This window comes from Nomascus leucogenys, chromosome 17 (genome assembly GCF_006542625.1).
Source record: "Nomascus leucogenys isolate Asia chromosome 17, Asia_NLE_v1, whole genome shotgun sequence".
NCBI lineage: Eukaryota > Metazoa > Chordata > Mammalia > Primates > Hylobatidae > Nomascus > Nomascus leucogenys.
In genome coordinates, this window is record NC_044397.1 from 84,340,950 (window position 1) to 84,356,344 (window position 15,395).

General features: G+C 49.8%; 1 protein-coding gene across 6 annotated transcripts in view; it reads left to right on the forward strand.

Annotated features, from left to right (window-relative positions):
- The window catches only part of HNRNPUL1 (heterogeneous nuclear ribonucleoprotein U like 1), a 46,225-nt gene extending 32,245 nt beyond the window's left edge, over positions 1-13,980 (forward strand). For 3 of the 6 annotated variants that reach the window (XM_030795738.1, XM_030795735.1, XM_030795739.1), the window contains exons 9-15: positions 635-757; positions 855-983; positions 7,826-7,994; positions 8,992-9,276; positions 10,295-10,584; positions 11,983-12,174; positions 12,756-13,980. In XM_030795738.1, coding sequence (XP_030651598.1) covers positions 635-757; positions 855-983; positions 7,826-7,994; positions 8,992-9,276; positions 10,295-10,584; positions 11,983-12,174; positions 12,756-12,872 — 1,305 coding nt within the window. In that variant the 3' untranslated portion in view covers positions 12,873-13,980. Of the gene's footprint in view, positions 1-634; positions 758-854; positions 984-7,825; positions 7,995-8,991; positions 9,277-10,294; positions 10,585-11,952; positions 12,175-12,755 lie in introns of all 6 variants that reach the window. The other 3 variants (XM_030795734.1, XM_030795737.1, XM_030795736.1) reach the window with 2 other exon arrangements.
- The last annotated feature ends 1,415 nt before the right edge of the window (positions 13,981-15,395 follow it).

The following is a 15,395-nucleotide window of genomic DNA, read 5'->3' on the forward strand; positions in this document are numbered from 1 at the left end:
AATGGGCTGGGTTTGGTGGCAAACGCCTATAATTCCAGCACTTTGGGAGGCCAAGGAGGGAGGAGGATCCCTTGAGTATAGGAGTTTGAGACCAGTCTGGACAACATAAGGAGACCCTCATTTCTACCACAAAAAGAGAGAAAAAGATTAGCTGGGTGTGATGGTTTGTGCCTGTAGTTCTAGCTACTCTGGAGGCTGATGTAGAAGGATTGCTTGAGCCTGGGAGTTCAAGGCTGCAGTGAGCCGTGATTGGGCCATTACACGCCAGCCTGGGCAATAGAGTGAGACCGTGTCTCAAAAAAACAAAATCCTATAAATGCTAATGATGACAGCACTTGGTTTTTTGTTTTTGTTTTTGTTTTTCCCGGAAAGTCCTGGGATTATAGGCGTGAGCCACCGTGCCTGGCCAGCACTTGACTTAATGCTCACCCTGTCCCAGGCACTGTGCTCAAGAGTCTGACAAGCCTGATCTTTTTGAATCCCGATACCAGTACTGTGAGGTGGATGCTATTATTGCTTCCGCTTTGTAGAGGCAGCCACAGCTCAGAGGTCCAGAGTCACACTCACAGTCACCACCGAGCCAAGTGGTGCCATACCACCATGCCGCAACACCTTCTCTGTCTTGTTCTTGTAGATTCTGATGATGGTGGGCCTGCCTGCTGCTGGCAAGACCACATGGGCCATCAAACATGCAGCCTCCAACCCTTCCAAGAAGTACAACATCCTGGGTACCAATGCCATCATGGATAAGATGCGGGTAAGGACAGCCACTGGACTCTCCTTACTCACCTCCAACCTACTAAGTGCTGCCCTGCGACTAAAATCACTCACCCCTCACCAATTCCTGCCCGCAGGTGATGGGCCTACGCCGGCAGCGGAACTATGCTGGCCGCTGGGACGTCCTGATCCAGCAGGCCACCCAGTGCCTCAACCGCCTCATCCAGATTGCTGCCCGCAAGAAACGCAACTATATCCTAGATCAGGTACTTAATGATGACCATTGTGTCCTCAGGAGAAGGGAGGGGACCCCTTGCATGCCTGAGAATCTTCCTCTGGTCCCTTTCTTTTTTCCCTGTAATGATGATGGACTGCTGTGCTAGTCGGGGGGTCAGACCTTGTCATACATGACGACATGATCCTACACACAGCTGAGCCCAGACTGGGATCATGATCTAGGCCTACTTACTCAGACTCATCAGCAGCCCCAAAGAACATCAGGTAAGAACTGTTTAGCAAAATGGAAGGAGTATGGATTTCCGAGCCTGAGAGACTGGAGCTTGAATCCCAGCTCGGCTACTCCCTAGCTCTGTGCCTTTGGGCAGCTGACTTTATCCTCTGAATCTCCATCTCTTGGTTTATAAAACAGGGATCTCAATACCATCTGCACACCTAACACAGGGCCTGGCACTTAGTAGCTGGTGATTATTGTTAAATACACTACAGAATAGGTAGAGTAGCTTTCATGCCAACAGCAGTGCTGTAAGGTAAATGCTATTATTGCTTCCGTCATTTTCTTTTCACAAATACATGTGACTGGCAGGTACATACCTAAGTCATATTTTCTACCTACATTTCAGTTAATGGTGGAGTTCTTAACATCAGGGACCTTGGAACCTTTGCAGTTGAACATAAATATTGTATGCAGGTGCAGGTGTATCCTTTTTACGAAAAAGAAGAAAAAAAAAAAACCTTAGACAGTTTTTTGTCCCTATCTTTCAGCATTCTCAAAAGGATGAGTGACCCAAAAATCATTACAGATTCCTGTCTCAGAGTAATGAGTTCCACATGGTTATTGCCTATGCAACGTCATTGCCTACTGACATTTGTCCTGAAGGCTTTCACAAGTAACAAAGGGTGTCTCCTTATTTTCCATATTTGGGGATCTGTGAATGAGCCTCTGTTCCCTTCAGCCTTGCATTTGTGCTTTCTTAAGAACCTGTGAGTGAGCAAATATGTAAACTAAGTAACACCCTGCCCTTGAAGCCTTCCTGAAGTGCCTTCCATACATGTAGGCCTGGGTACTTGGTGACCATAAGTTCAAAGGGCTCCTGATAAGAGTGGAGGTGGTGACAGTGTTTGGCTTTGTCAGAATGGTAGTTTGCTTGTTAGAAAGGAATCGCCAGGGACCAAGTTGCCTTCACATAGGAATGAGGATCCTACACAAAACAGTTGAGCACAGGATAGTCTAAAAGCCATCCATGGTTATCCCCCCAGCTCATACTGTGTACAATCAGGGTTCTCTCCGCTTTGAAGATTTGTCTTTTAAACCCTTGGCCTCACTTTACCTGATCCTCCTTGTGAGGGCATTTAAGAATTTTTTAGTCTGTATTGACTCCAGTTGGACTCATTGTCATGAAAGGGAGAGTAGTAATACCATTTTAACACTGTGAGGATACATACCTCTTTTGGATACCCCAGCCAGTATTCCTGTCTTTTTCTTGGTTTGCTGGTTAAATCAGCTGTGAAACCCATTTCAAATATGTGGCCTATGGGAGAATGATTATAGTCTAGAGTGGATCATCTAACATCTCTGTCCAGGATGCTGAAGTGGGTTTTCTCTGGAAGCCAGGCCCATGACAGCTTTGCACTCTGAAGACCTACTGTCAGCCTTCTTGGCTGCTGCTGGCTTGTTCAGGGACAGGGTCTAGGGCTGTACGAGGTATGCCTGTGGTCTTCAGGGCTACCAGCCTCCTGCTTAAGGACATGTGGGTCAGGCCAAGTGATCTGGGCCAACAGTGAGACAGAGAACCTAAACTCTGAAGGCTGGGAGGAGGGTTCTCTGGTTAACCACAGATTGGAGGATTGCCTCGGGGCCTGAAGCCATAGGCTACTCAGGCTGAGGGAGGGAGTATAAAGCCAGTGGTTTCACCTGTTTTGGCCTAAACCCCAAAAGTGGGTTCCAGAAAACTCTGGGTATGAGAGAGGGAGGGGGAAGTTGTGTGTTTGTGTATAGAAGGTTCAGAGCAGGCCCCTGGCCAATCGTGGCACTTCCATTCCACCAGCTTTGGCAGTGACAGGTAAGTTGATGATGCATAGCTGTCTCCTGGGCTAGGTGGAATTTCCAAAGGGGAAACCCATACTGCAGGCAAAATCCCTGCAGTTCCTGGATCTCAGCCCAGAACCATCTTTTGCCTTTACTGGGTTTTCCTGAGTGGTCAGACCTCCCCATATTTGGCTCTTCCAGCCTCCTGTTACGTAGGTTGGCCTCAGAAATGCTCATCCTTGAGAGGGAAGGAGAGGTTGTCTGCAGAAGCCAGGTGGGCCTGTGTAAGCCAGGATTCTGTGTTTGTCTGGCCAGGACTCTAACCCCTATCCTGGGATGTATGTGATTGGGCACAAACTCTCAGGTATATCGGGGCTTTGACCTACATTCTGTGATAACTTGAGTAGCCTTTTTAGATCACGTGGGCATCACAGCTGTGGAACATCAGAAGAGGAAAAAGAGGTAGACCAGAGAGGAAACTGAAGCCTCTGCAGAGGACTGTAGGACTTCTAAGTCACGCACTCAGTGTACTGATAGATCACAGCTCTGCCGACTTCCCAAACAGCCATAGTCTAGAATGGTTGGGGCCATGGTGGGAATTTGGGGAAGCTTTCTGGAGGTGGAATGTCTGGGTCGGGGCACAGAGGATGATTAAAAGAGTTGGGGCTTTGTCCTGAGGAGAGTGGGGAGTCATGGTCAGGTGTTCATCCGGAGGAATGTGGATAAATTTGCCTAGCTAGTAAAAGGCTGCAGAGGAGACAGAAAGGGGGAGTAGAAGGCCACATTGCATCAGGTGTCTCTTTGGGGTCCTCTGTTGGAGGTGGGAAGCCTCTGGAATGAGATGCTTTCTGGCCTTGTCCCAGAGGGCCTCAAAATGCAGTACAGAACAGGAACTGACTGGCCTGCTGTGAGGCAAACAAGTTGCCCTTCTGGAGGCTTCTGGGGAGCCTCCGCAGGGGCATGTTGCCCAAGCCCACCCCAGAGTAGGGCGCTGTTGCCTAGGAGTTCCGTTAGAGGGCTCTGACAGCCTAGAGCCAGGCCAGGCATCAGTTAGAATCAGGGCTGGATGGGTTGACGTCACAGAACATGTCGTTCTAGTCCTCATTTGCGTCCTGGTCAGCAGGTGCCACACTTTCGCCTGAAACAGAAACCCAGGGCTAGAATAGTGTCCCACCGTAACCTGTGTCTTATTTGCAGGCCTTGGAGAAAGGATGTTTCTTTCCATCATCCCCGACCAACCATCCCTAGAGCCTGAAGCCCATTCCATTCTTGACACACCAGCCAGTTCTCTTCCTATAAATGTGGTTCTTTTGACTGGAATTTACCTCACTCTGAGCCCAAAGTAAATCTTTTCTCATCAGCCTTCACTTTGCTCCCCAGATCTAGCTAGGTTTCTCCTGCTGCCAGTATGACCCTGGTGAGCTGTGACAAGTGACAGTAGACAGGGACAGTGGGGCTTGAGAGAGCCTGGGCTGTCACATCATCATTTGTACCTGCTGTGTTCACTTCTCCCTCCCTCAGACTGTTATACACCAAAACTCCCCATATAGCTTCTCTAAGAAACCCAACTCTTGTCCCTTAGTCCATGTCACAGGGTCCAGGGAACACAGCCACATTTTCTCTTAGAATCAACATCTTCAAGCAGGGTGGGACTGGGAGAAGCAGAAGCTAGGCAGAGGGAACCAAAGCAGCTGGAAAAGCTGACCTAGCTGTTGTGCTGGTCTCATAGCAACAGCCGCCAGCAGCCCCCAGCGACCACAGAAGTGCTGGGCTGGCCCAGGGGCTGTGACCTCACTGTGTTTGCTGTGGCAACAGCCACCAGCAGCTAATTCCCTTTCCTCCAGGAAAGCCAAGTATTTGCATTTCTGCTGGTGTGGTTTAGATACTCTTCTTCCCTTCCCCAAACGAAGGAGTAAGTGGAGGGAGGTGCAGTCTTAAAAACCATTGCTGAGAGGATTCTCAGCACCTCAATTCCAAAGTGCCTGAGAAGCCATCTCTCAGAGTCTACCCACTTCCAAGGACAAAGGCCAGCTATTTATGAGTCCAATCTGTTCCACCTCCATTCCTCCCATCCCATGAAGCTACAGGGGCTAGCCGTCTTGGCAGCATTGCTTCTCTTCTCTGTCCCCTCATCAGGGCATTGACGGGGCAGTTGTACCACATGGAAGACCTCCAGGTCTTCCTTCACTCTATGCCCTCGCAGTTCAGAGGAATCAAAGTAGGATCACTTAGGGGCAAAAAAATAAAATGCAGAATGGTCTGGGGCCATATTCACCCTGGCACCTACCTACTCTGGGCTTTTGTGTCAGAAGAAAATTATATTTAGCTGAGGAAGCCAAACTCTTTCTTCCTGTGACCAGATGCCACGTTACGCTTTGCATTTAGGAATGGAATCAAAGAAGAGTAGTGGGGAGAGGGGACTTAACTTTTCCTCTGTAACATGATGTTCCTTTTCAAACCATTTGTGGCCCAAGGGCTCTTTGTGGGCTAGTGTCCAAGACCCCAAGAACAGTATGTGTGTGCCTGTCACCCACATGACTGCCCACATCCTCCTTCGTGAGGGTAGGGACACTTTGCCTGGGGGACAGGAAAGAACATTTTTTCCTGGCGCGTGTTTCAGGGCCAGAGGATCTGGTTAGTTTAAGCAGCTGCACCCACGGCCCCAGAACTTCCAGCAGATCTGTGCTGGAGTCCCTGGCCCCTGGCTAATCCACATCCAGCACCCTGTTCCTGTGTCTTAGAAGAGGATCTCTTGTAACCTTGTTTTTTCCTCAAGCTTCAATTTTCCTTGGTATTTTCCATTGGGAAGCCTCTCCTGGAGAGTCAGTCCTATAGGCCTTATTTTCAGATCCACCCTGGGTGTTGACTTTTCACTGCCCACTCCCCTGGCACTTGCCAGAGATTTTTACATCTGCAAATCCTCTACAGAGCCAGGACGAGGGTGATGATCCTTGTCTTTCAGACGAGGAAATTTGAGACTCAGGCTACTTGGGGACTTGTCTGAGTCTCACAAATAGTAAAGGGCACAGCGGGGATTTCAAGCCCAAGTTTCTTCCTCAAAGCCTGTGTTCATTCCACCCTGTCTCACTGTTCCTGCCTTTCTGCTTGGGAGATCACTATAAGCTTAACCTTTTCTTTGGTCTGAGTTGCTTCAAGTCAACATGACAGTATAAATATCTACCCAGTGATGACCACATCAATGGCAGCTCACAGTTGTTGAGTGTTGGCTGTGAGCCAGGGCCTGGGCTTAGACGAGGGCTTTTACTCACATGGACTCATTCAGTCTTCACAGCAACCCTAAGACATCCATGCCGTTTTCCCTTTTCAGGGCTTGATTTTACAGAGGAGCAGGCTGAGGCTGGGCCATCCCAGTGCACTGCCTGCTTCCCATCAAGGTGTCTTCTGCCCTGGAGGCCACCTGTGTCCCCCTACTTGAGTAGTTTCTTGCACTTTGTCAGTTGTTTTATGGACATTCTCTTACTCAGTCCTTGCCAGCCCAGGGAGAGAGGCTTTTCAACCCCGTATTACAGATGAGGCAACTGTAAGGACTGGCCAAAGTATGTTAGTAGCCACACCAGGACTTGACCCTAGATTCTTTGTACCCAACCAGGCCACATCTTCAGAATACATTTTTTTTTTTTTTTGGTCCATTTGTACATACCCCTTTAGAGACTGTTTTCCCTATCTGTGGCTTCTTTCTTGGGTCCATGTTAGAGCCACTAAAAAATTGTTTAAATGCAGTTTAAAACTCCTTACTCTGTTTCTGCTGAGTTCCCGAGTTTCCATAGGGAGGGTACCTGTATAGGTGCCTGGGTCTTACTTCTAGAGGTTCAGGCTCAGGAAGTCTCAAATGAAGTTTGGGCTGCTCACTTTTTAAGTAGTGTCCACGTGATTCAAGTATACAGGCTGAGTCTGTGGAACCCTGAATCCAGCAGAAGTGGGCCCCATTCCCAAAGGGCCTGACGTGAAGGAGGTATTCGGTAAATGGAAGCCGATCTTGTTACTGCTCTCAACCACATATGTGCTAAAGCACAGCTCTGCCAGCACCAGCCCAGGACACACCTGCCATCACTTAGAGGAAGGGAAGGAAACATTAGGAGCAAAACTGCACTTGTGAAAAGCAGAGACTCCTGACGTGTTGAGCTGCTGGTTAGAAGCTTGTGGATGAGGCTGATGTTTCAGAGAAGGACTGAGGGAATAAAAGAACCAATGTTAATGGGAACAAACTACAAAACTGTCCAAAAGAGCTGGTTAATTAGTAGCATAGCTAATCTATAGGTATTACACAGCCATTAAAAAAGAATACTGCACAGAAAAACTTTAGAGAAAGTTTCACATTACATGAAAAAGCCTCAGGAGGGTGTGCATAATACAATTCCTTTTGTGTAAAAAATCACATAGATATTTCTAAAAGTGCACGGAAGAAATTCATTCTTTATTCTCTCTGGGAAGTAGGGCTGGCACTAAGGGAACGCAGGGGTTTTTCCTCTAAACTTTATGCCTTATACTGTGAATTTTTTACCAAGAGTATGTATTAGCTTTCAGAATAGGGAAAAGAAATTGTAAGGTCCAGTACCAACAACAAATAGGATTAAAAAGCAAAGTCCCAACCATTAGGAATCCTTTGCCCTGTGCCTGTCTGCAGCCACTTACCTAAGTGAATTCATTTGCTGAGGGTGACTCAAGAATCTTCGAAGTAAAGAAGAGCTGTTTCCTGAGTTGCTCTGCTTACAAGGAGCACTAATAGCCTTTTCTCAGTCCCTGGCCTACATAATACCCCTCAGAGGAAAAAAACAACTCTTAATGTACCATCTCTTGCCTCTTCTGTTACCTTACCCTTAGACAAATGTTTATGGGTCAGCCCAGAGACGAAAAATGAGACCATTTGAAGGCTTCCAGCGCAAAGCTATTGTAATTTGTCCCACTGACGAGGACCTAAAAGACCGAACAATAAAGCGAACCGACGAGGAAGGGAAGGATGTCCCAGATCATGCGGTCTTAGAAATGAAAGGTAGGAAATGTCCCAGAGGAACATCACTGCAGGGTCCTGGAGAGAAGAAGCTCTTTACTCAGTTTGTCCTTCCCTGGCTCCTTAATGATTTCTTTTTTGATTTACTCTTTCCTTGCTTCTGCTTTGTCCCTTCCTTGTCTACCACAGCTGTGAATGGAAAAGCTACCCATCTCTCTTATGTCGGGATTTTCAGGCTGGATAGGGCTGGGGCAGCACGAGGGAAAGGATTTATGGGAGCTAAAGCTGAAAGTCCTGCGTGCTCACCCTGCCTGTGGCCCCAGATGGGCTGACTGTGGGCAGGCCTCAGTTTGTTTCTATGTAAAAATAGGGATGGTGATGCCATCTGTCTGACCCATTCCCTGGGGTGAGGCCTGTGGGAGCTGAGCACTGTGTCTAGGTGGGTCTTAGCCACCTCTTCAGAAAACGGAGGAGTCTTTGTTAGCCCCTGACACTTAGCAGGCTGAGGGGTTGGGGCTCTGTCTACCTCTCTCTCTCTCTCTCTCTCTCTCTCTCTCTCTTCCTCTCTCTCTCTCTCTTCCTCTCTCTCTGTTTTTGTTTTTTTTTTTGGAGATGGAGTCTTGCCCTGTCACCGAGGCTGGAGTATAGTGGTGTGATCTTGGCTCACTGCAACCTCCACCTTCTGAGTCCACCCAATTCTCCTGCCTCAGCCTCCTGAGTAGCTGGGACTACAGGTGTCCACCACCATGCCTGGCTAATTTTTATGTTTTTAGTAGAGATGGGGTTTCGCCATGTTGGCCAGGCTGGTCTCGAACTCCTGACCTCAGGTGATCCACCTGCCTCGGCCTCCCAAAGTGCTGGGATTATAGGCGTGAGCCACCGCACTGGCCCTTCTGTCTATGTCTTTTCTTATTCACTATTCCAGTTTTCTTCACCTTCTCCCTTCTGGAAGGCCACTCTTCTGGGTGGAGGGGGAGCAGACTTCAGAAGGTACTGACTTCTTCTTCTTGTTCCCTTTGGGGCGCTTCCTTCCTCCTAGCCAACTTCACGTTGCCAGATGTTGGGGACTTCCTGGATGAGGTTCTGTTCATTGAGCTGCAGCGGGAGGAAGCAGACAAGCTAGTGAGGCAGTACAACGAGGAAGGCCGCAAGGCTGGGCCACCCCCTGAAAAGCGCTTTGACAACCGAGGTGGTGGTGGCTTCCGGGGCCGCGGGGGTGGCGGTGGCTTCCAGCGCTATGACAACCGAGGACCCCCTGGAGGCAACCGTGGCGGCTTCCAGAACCGAGGGGGAGGCAGCGGTGGAGGAGGCAACTACCGAGGAGGTGAGACATCTCACACACAGCACTCTCCACTTTCTGTTCCCAGGTTGGGGCTGGGCTTTGACTGCTTATTCAGTCAGCAACTGAAGTTTTCTGAGCTCCAGCTGTGAGTTAAACTCTGGTAGAAAACTGAAACAAGTCAGACACGGAGACCTCAGAAACGCTCCCAGTCCCACTCCCCGGACATTGCCTATGAAGCCCTTTGCCCATTTGCATATCACAGTGCACATTCTGTCACATTGCTGTCATTTTTGTGAACCTTCCCCCATCTGACCATGAGCTCCTTGGAAATAGGGTCTAGATCAAAATCTATTGGAAATGGGGGCTACATCTTTGGCCAAGTCTGAAGAGGACTAGATGTGACTTGTTCATGGCTGTCCCCAGTGCTTAGCTTCCTCTCATTTTTTTTTTTTTTTTTTTTGAGATGGAGTTTTGCTCTTGTTGCCCAGGCTAGAGTGCAATGGTGTGATCTCGGCTCACTGCAGCCTCTGCCTCCCGGGGTTCAAGTGATTCTCCCGCCTCAGTCTCCCAAGTAGCTGGGATTACAGGCAAGCACCACCACGCCCGGCTAATTTTGTATTTTTAGTAGAGATGGGGTTTCTCCATGTTGGTCAGGCTGGTCTTGAACTCCTGACCTCACGTGATCCACCTGCCTTAGCCTCCCAAAGTGCTAGGATTACAGGTGTGAGCCACCGCGCCCTGCCAGCTTCCTCTCCTTGAGCATCTCCTTCCTGCATATTCAACAGCTGTTGAGATGCTGGGACACAGAAACCCAAGACTACCCTGGTCTCTGCCTCACCATTCTTGCAGTCCAGTGGATGAGACAAACCTGTCATAAGGCTGGGACAGGGAAGTATGCCTGGGGGTCTAGAGAATCCTGGAGGACATGGTTTGTTGTTCACCTTGAGTTCTTGCTCTGCGCCTGGCCAGGCCGGCTCACAGCAGTCACCAAGACAGCCCAGTTCCCTGGGGTTGCCATTTGGGAATGATGGCGCCTTTCATCTGGATTTCTCCAACACAGGTTTCAACCGCAGCGGAGGTGGTGGCTATAGCCAGAACCGCTGGGGTAACAACAACCGGGATAACAACAACTCCAACAATAGAGGCAGCTACAACCGGGCTCCCCAGCAACAGCCGCCACCACAGCAGCCTCCGCCACCACAGCCACCACCCCAGCAGCCACCGCCACCACCCAGCTACAGCCCTGCTCGCAACCCCCCAGGGGCCAGCACCTACAATAAGAACAGCAACATCCCTGGCTCAAGCGCCAATACCAGCACCCCCACCGTCAGCAGCTATAGCCCTCCACAGGTGAGAGAATGAGTGTGTGTTTGTATGTAGTGAACCTGAGCAAGTTAAGTGGAGGCGGATCTGGGGAAATCAACACATGCCCCAGCTACTGGTCTTCACTCTAACCTCTAGCCTGCCCTTCTTTCTCCCTGGCCGTGATCTTGACTCAGATGGACCCTACACATTCCCAGATCCCCTCCAAACCCAGGAGTAAATGGGAGACCTTTCCAGAACCTGCTCTTCTCCCACCACCCTCAAGGGGATGGGCTGTAAGCACTGATCCCTCCAGCAAGTACATTATTCTTGGCTAGTGTCACTAACCTCACTGAATCCCCAAGAAAGCACTTGACTGGAGTCACCCCTTGCCCAGGCTGGCTGACCTCTTTGTATTTTGGACATAATAACCAGGGCCCTAAGGTTGCTGAGGACTTGCCCTCTGCACAGAGAGCTTCGATCCTGAGCAGCTCCAGGCTCAGTTCCCGTTCTTGGAAAGCCAGTGCCCTGGCTCTGGTATGCACAAGCTCCTGTAAACCAGAGAGGTCTTCAGTTATCGCACAGCCATTTCCCAAGCACTTTCCTCACGCCAGGCCTGGAATTAGCTGCCAGGAGACCAATGGATGGTTCCCAGGCCCAGCTAACTAGAATATTTCCTAGAACAAGAGTTGGGCAGGCACAGATCCAAACCCCCAGCCCCACAACATCCTGTTTCTGTGAGCTTGGACAAATAGCGTCCTGTCTCTGGGCCTTGTTTTCCTCATAAAGGTGTTAGTAGAAGTCCCTTCCAAGGTTTGTCGTGAGGAATGGGTGGCACTATAGCCCTGGGACTAGGCAGACCTGGGGTCAAGTCCTTCTTTCTTGGCCCAGAAATTTCATCTTGAGCCTCAGTTTCTTTCTCTTTAAAATGGGGCTAGTGGGACCTACCCCTATGTTCTATATGGAGGTTAAATGACTTAAATGATCCAACCTGTACTTGGGAAGCACTTAATAAATTGCCACTACTGTTTCTCAGCAGATCTTCCAGTAACAACTACCACCACCTGTTGAGTGCCCAGTGGTTTATACACACAAGCTTATTGGATACTCAGGGCAAGCTAAAGGGGTTGTTCTTGTTCTATTGTGATTCTCATTTCATAAAAAAGAAAACTGGGATTTCAAGAAGTGCTGTGTACCTTGCTCCCTGGGGGTCTCAGAGCTGGGGTTAGAGTCCACATCACAGCCCTGGGACTTGCCCTTCATCCTGCCCTACCATGGCATGGAGCTGGCTCTCCTCCTTCTCAGCCCACAAACAATGTCCACCAGGCAAGGGAAGGGCCCCTGTGGGCCAACCACTTACAAAGGCCCTTTTTCCATCCCAGCATTTCACATCTGCAGATTTCCTCTATTTCACAGAGCTTTGGCTTTTTTCCCTCCACTTTCCAGCCGAGTTACAGCCAGCCACCCTACAACCAGGGAGGCTACAGCCAGGGCTACACAGCCCCACCGCCTCCACCTCCACCACCACCTGCCTACAACTATGGGAGCTACGGCGGTTACAACCCGGCCCCCTATACCCCACCGCCACCCCCCACCGCACAGACCTACCCTCAGCCCAGCTATAACCAGTATCAGCAGGTAGGTGCCAGACTGGGGGCCAACTGGATGGAGAGACTTCCATGGGCCCCTCCTGGGTGTGTATTCCCAGACTCAAGTCCCTGCTTATCCCTAAAAAGACAGCCTGCTGCCCTCGGCCTGGCATTCATCTGGTGCAGCCATTCCATTTGGTCAACACTTCTGCACTGGTTGCTAGGTAATTGGTATCCTAGCCCCCTCCACAGTCCAGCAAGCGAACGGGGAGGGCTGGCCTAAGTAGCAGGGGCCTCAGAGTCCTCTTTCAGCACCATAGCCAGGGGGCTCCAAATCCTGCTGCAGGTTGGTGCCCAGGCCCCCATACCTGTTATTAAATCTTTTGACTATGATATCTAGCTATACCCAAAAGGCACGGGGTTGACAAGCTGAGACCTGGGCTTCAGTCCCTAACTGCCTACCTGTGTGGTGTCAGGTCTTTCCAAGGTGCCTTGGTTTCTCTGTAAGGGGACCCATGTTCAGCTGTTGTCACTGCACCTGTCTCTGCCCTAGGTGAGGGTGGGGCTGGTGGGGAGGCTAAATGTGGGGTAGACGCAGGACAACTTGGTGTTCTTGGTTTCTTTCCCCAGTATGCCCAGCAGTGGAACCAGTACTATCAGAACCAGGGCCAGTGGCCGCCATATTACGGGAACTACGACTACGGGAGCTACTCCGGGAACACACAGGGTGGCACAAGCACACAGTAGCCAGTGTGACCCAGAGGCTCCCGGAGGCCCCTGCCGGCTTCCTCCACCAGCGCCTGCCTCGGCCCCTCCTCTGCCCCTGCCAGATCCCGTGGTGCTGGGGATGGGGTCATCCCAGGGCTGCCTCCCTCCAGCCCACTGCCTCCCCTCTGAGGGGCTTCCTTCCCCTCCATAGGGCCAGGCATTTTTTTCTGGATTCAAACAGGCAACAATGACCTTTTATTTTCTGTTTGTCCCCACCTCCCCAACCTTCCACCTCCTGTTCTTCCTACCTTCTTCCTTTTTGACTAAATAATCCCCGCCTCCCTTGATCATCCAGTGAGGCTATAGTGACTGAGGGGAGAATCCCCTCCTGTTCACTCTCCCAACCCTGCTCCAGCCCCTCAGCTTCCCAGACCCTCATGCAGTTGGTTGTAAATTCTCCCAGGAGCTGTTTTACTGTCTACTTTTCAGGATTAAAAAAAAAAAATCAAAACTTAAAAAAAAAAAAAGTTTAAAAAGCAAAATGGGGAGGGAGGAAGCAGTGACTTTTTTTTGGTAATTATGCGCTTTTTTTTAATTTTTAGAATTTGTCTTTTTACTGTGGGTCGGCTGTTAATATTTCATCAAGATAAGCATTTCTTTCCTGAGTTCAGGTGACTGAGGAAGAGCCACAAAACAAAACACAACAAAACCAAACCACAGAATCATCTTTAACCCAACTTTTTATACGATGCCCCAGTTCCTCATAACTTTGCACACAAGCTTCTGTGTTCAGTTGAATTGTAACTGCTTTTTGTATTTGGAGAGAGTGTGACTATTGAACTTGAAACCTTTTATTCCGGGCGTCTTGGTAGTTTCTGGTGGGATTCAGTGGGTGAGAGGGAAGAAGGGGAGGTTGGGGGGCTCCTTCCCTTCAGAACTTGAAGTTTCTCCCACTGCCTCCTCTCCAGTGGTCTCCCAGGTGCCAGACCCAAAAGCTTTTCCTACAGTGATACCCTTTATTTTTACTTCCCCTTGACTCATATGTTTTAACATGATTTTAACAAACTGCACTTATTAAGAAATGTGTTTGCCCTGTTTTGTTTGGTTTCGTTTTGTTTTCTTTGAATAAATGACATGGCACCTCCTAGCAGGAAGGAAGCAGGGTTGAAACCCTGAAGTGTTACTGCAGTTGGCCGTTAATTGGGGTGGGGGCCTTTTTAAAGGGAAATTATTTACTCATTCATTAAACCAACTTGCTGAGGGATTCATATGCCTGGCCCCGATTTTGGTGCTAAAAATGCACGCTTAAACAAGGGTCCCTGGTTTAAAATCCACTAGTTCATTTTTAAAGCGCTTCTCTGGTTCTCTACCTCTCACAGTCTAAAATCCCTCCAGGAGTTTTTGAGTAAAGGACATGGAACAGGCCTCTAGGTGGAGGGATGGGTGGGACTGATGGGGCAGAGACCAGAGCTGGGTTTGTTCGGGATCATCACTGGGCATCCACAGACCACCTGCCTCAGGCCTGGCCTGTGTGCAGCACGGAGGACAGTTCTGCCTGTTCTGTGTTGGGGGCTCATGGAGATTCCAGGAGCTTCATGTTTCAGCCAGTGTGTGTGAGCTACCTGCTGTGTTCTTCAGCTGTCCTGGACAGTGCTGGGGACATAGTATGCCCACGGCAGTCCTGGACCCCGTTCTCACAGAGCTCCCGCTCCAGAGAGAACAAAGACCTGCCAGCACCAAGTGGTCGGCTGTGAGAGCCTGGGGTGGTGTGCAGGGAAGGCTTCCTGGAGGAGTGAGCCAGGGTAAAAGCCATGCATCCCCATGGCCCATCGTCCTCCTTCATTAGCAACCTTATGTCTTCATTCCCTCAGTACATGCTGTGTTCCTGGCTCCTTGTGAGAGAACGCTGGGCCACAGGAGAAGCTAATTCAGCCCCAATACTTCCCTGCGGGGAGCTCAGAGCCTTGTGAAAGGGAGATGGGCAACAAAAACGAGGGAGGGAAGCTGACTAGTCTCAGAATCTCGGGTTGGGCATCAGAACGTGAGAAGGAACCAAGGTTGGTGGCTAAAAGGGACCCTAGAGTGCTCCAGAGAGGAGGTGACAGGGCCTTTAGTCTAGAAAGTCCCCTTCCCTGCATGTCCATATGCTGGGCTACGGCGCCCTCTGCTGGCCCCTCCTGGTAATGCCTGGGTATCGGCTGGTAAATAGGGACCTCCTTGGCTTTCTTCCACATCCCCAGACCTCAAGGGAATGCAAATGAGGAAGCTCTTCCTCTGTTCTCAGCCAGTTTTCCTCACACACGTCTCATCTCCAGTCCCGTGATGCCCACTCCCTTCAGAATAAAGGAGGTCAAGCCACTTACTATGGCTTATGAGGCCCTGCATGGCGTAGCACCTGGTAACCTCCCTGGCTCCATCTCTTTCTGCTTCCCCTTTGAATATCAAATCAGTGGTTATTTTGTTCTGAGGAGCCATAAGTCCTTTTTGGAACCCACAAATAATGCCATGAACCACTGCACTGGAGAATACAGAAGCACATGGAATTTTGCATAAAAATTCATG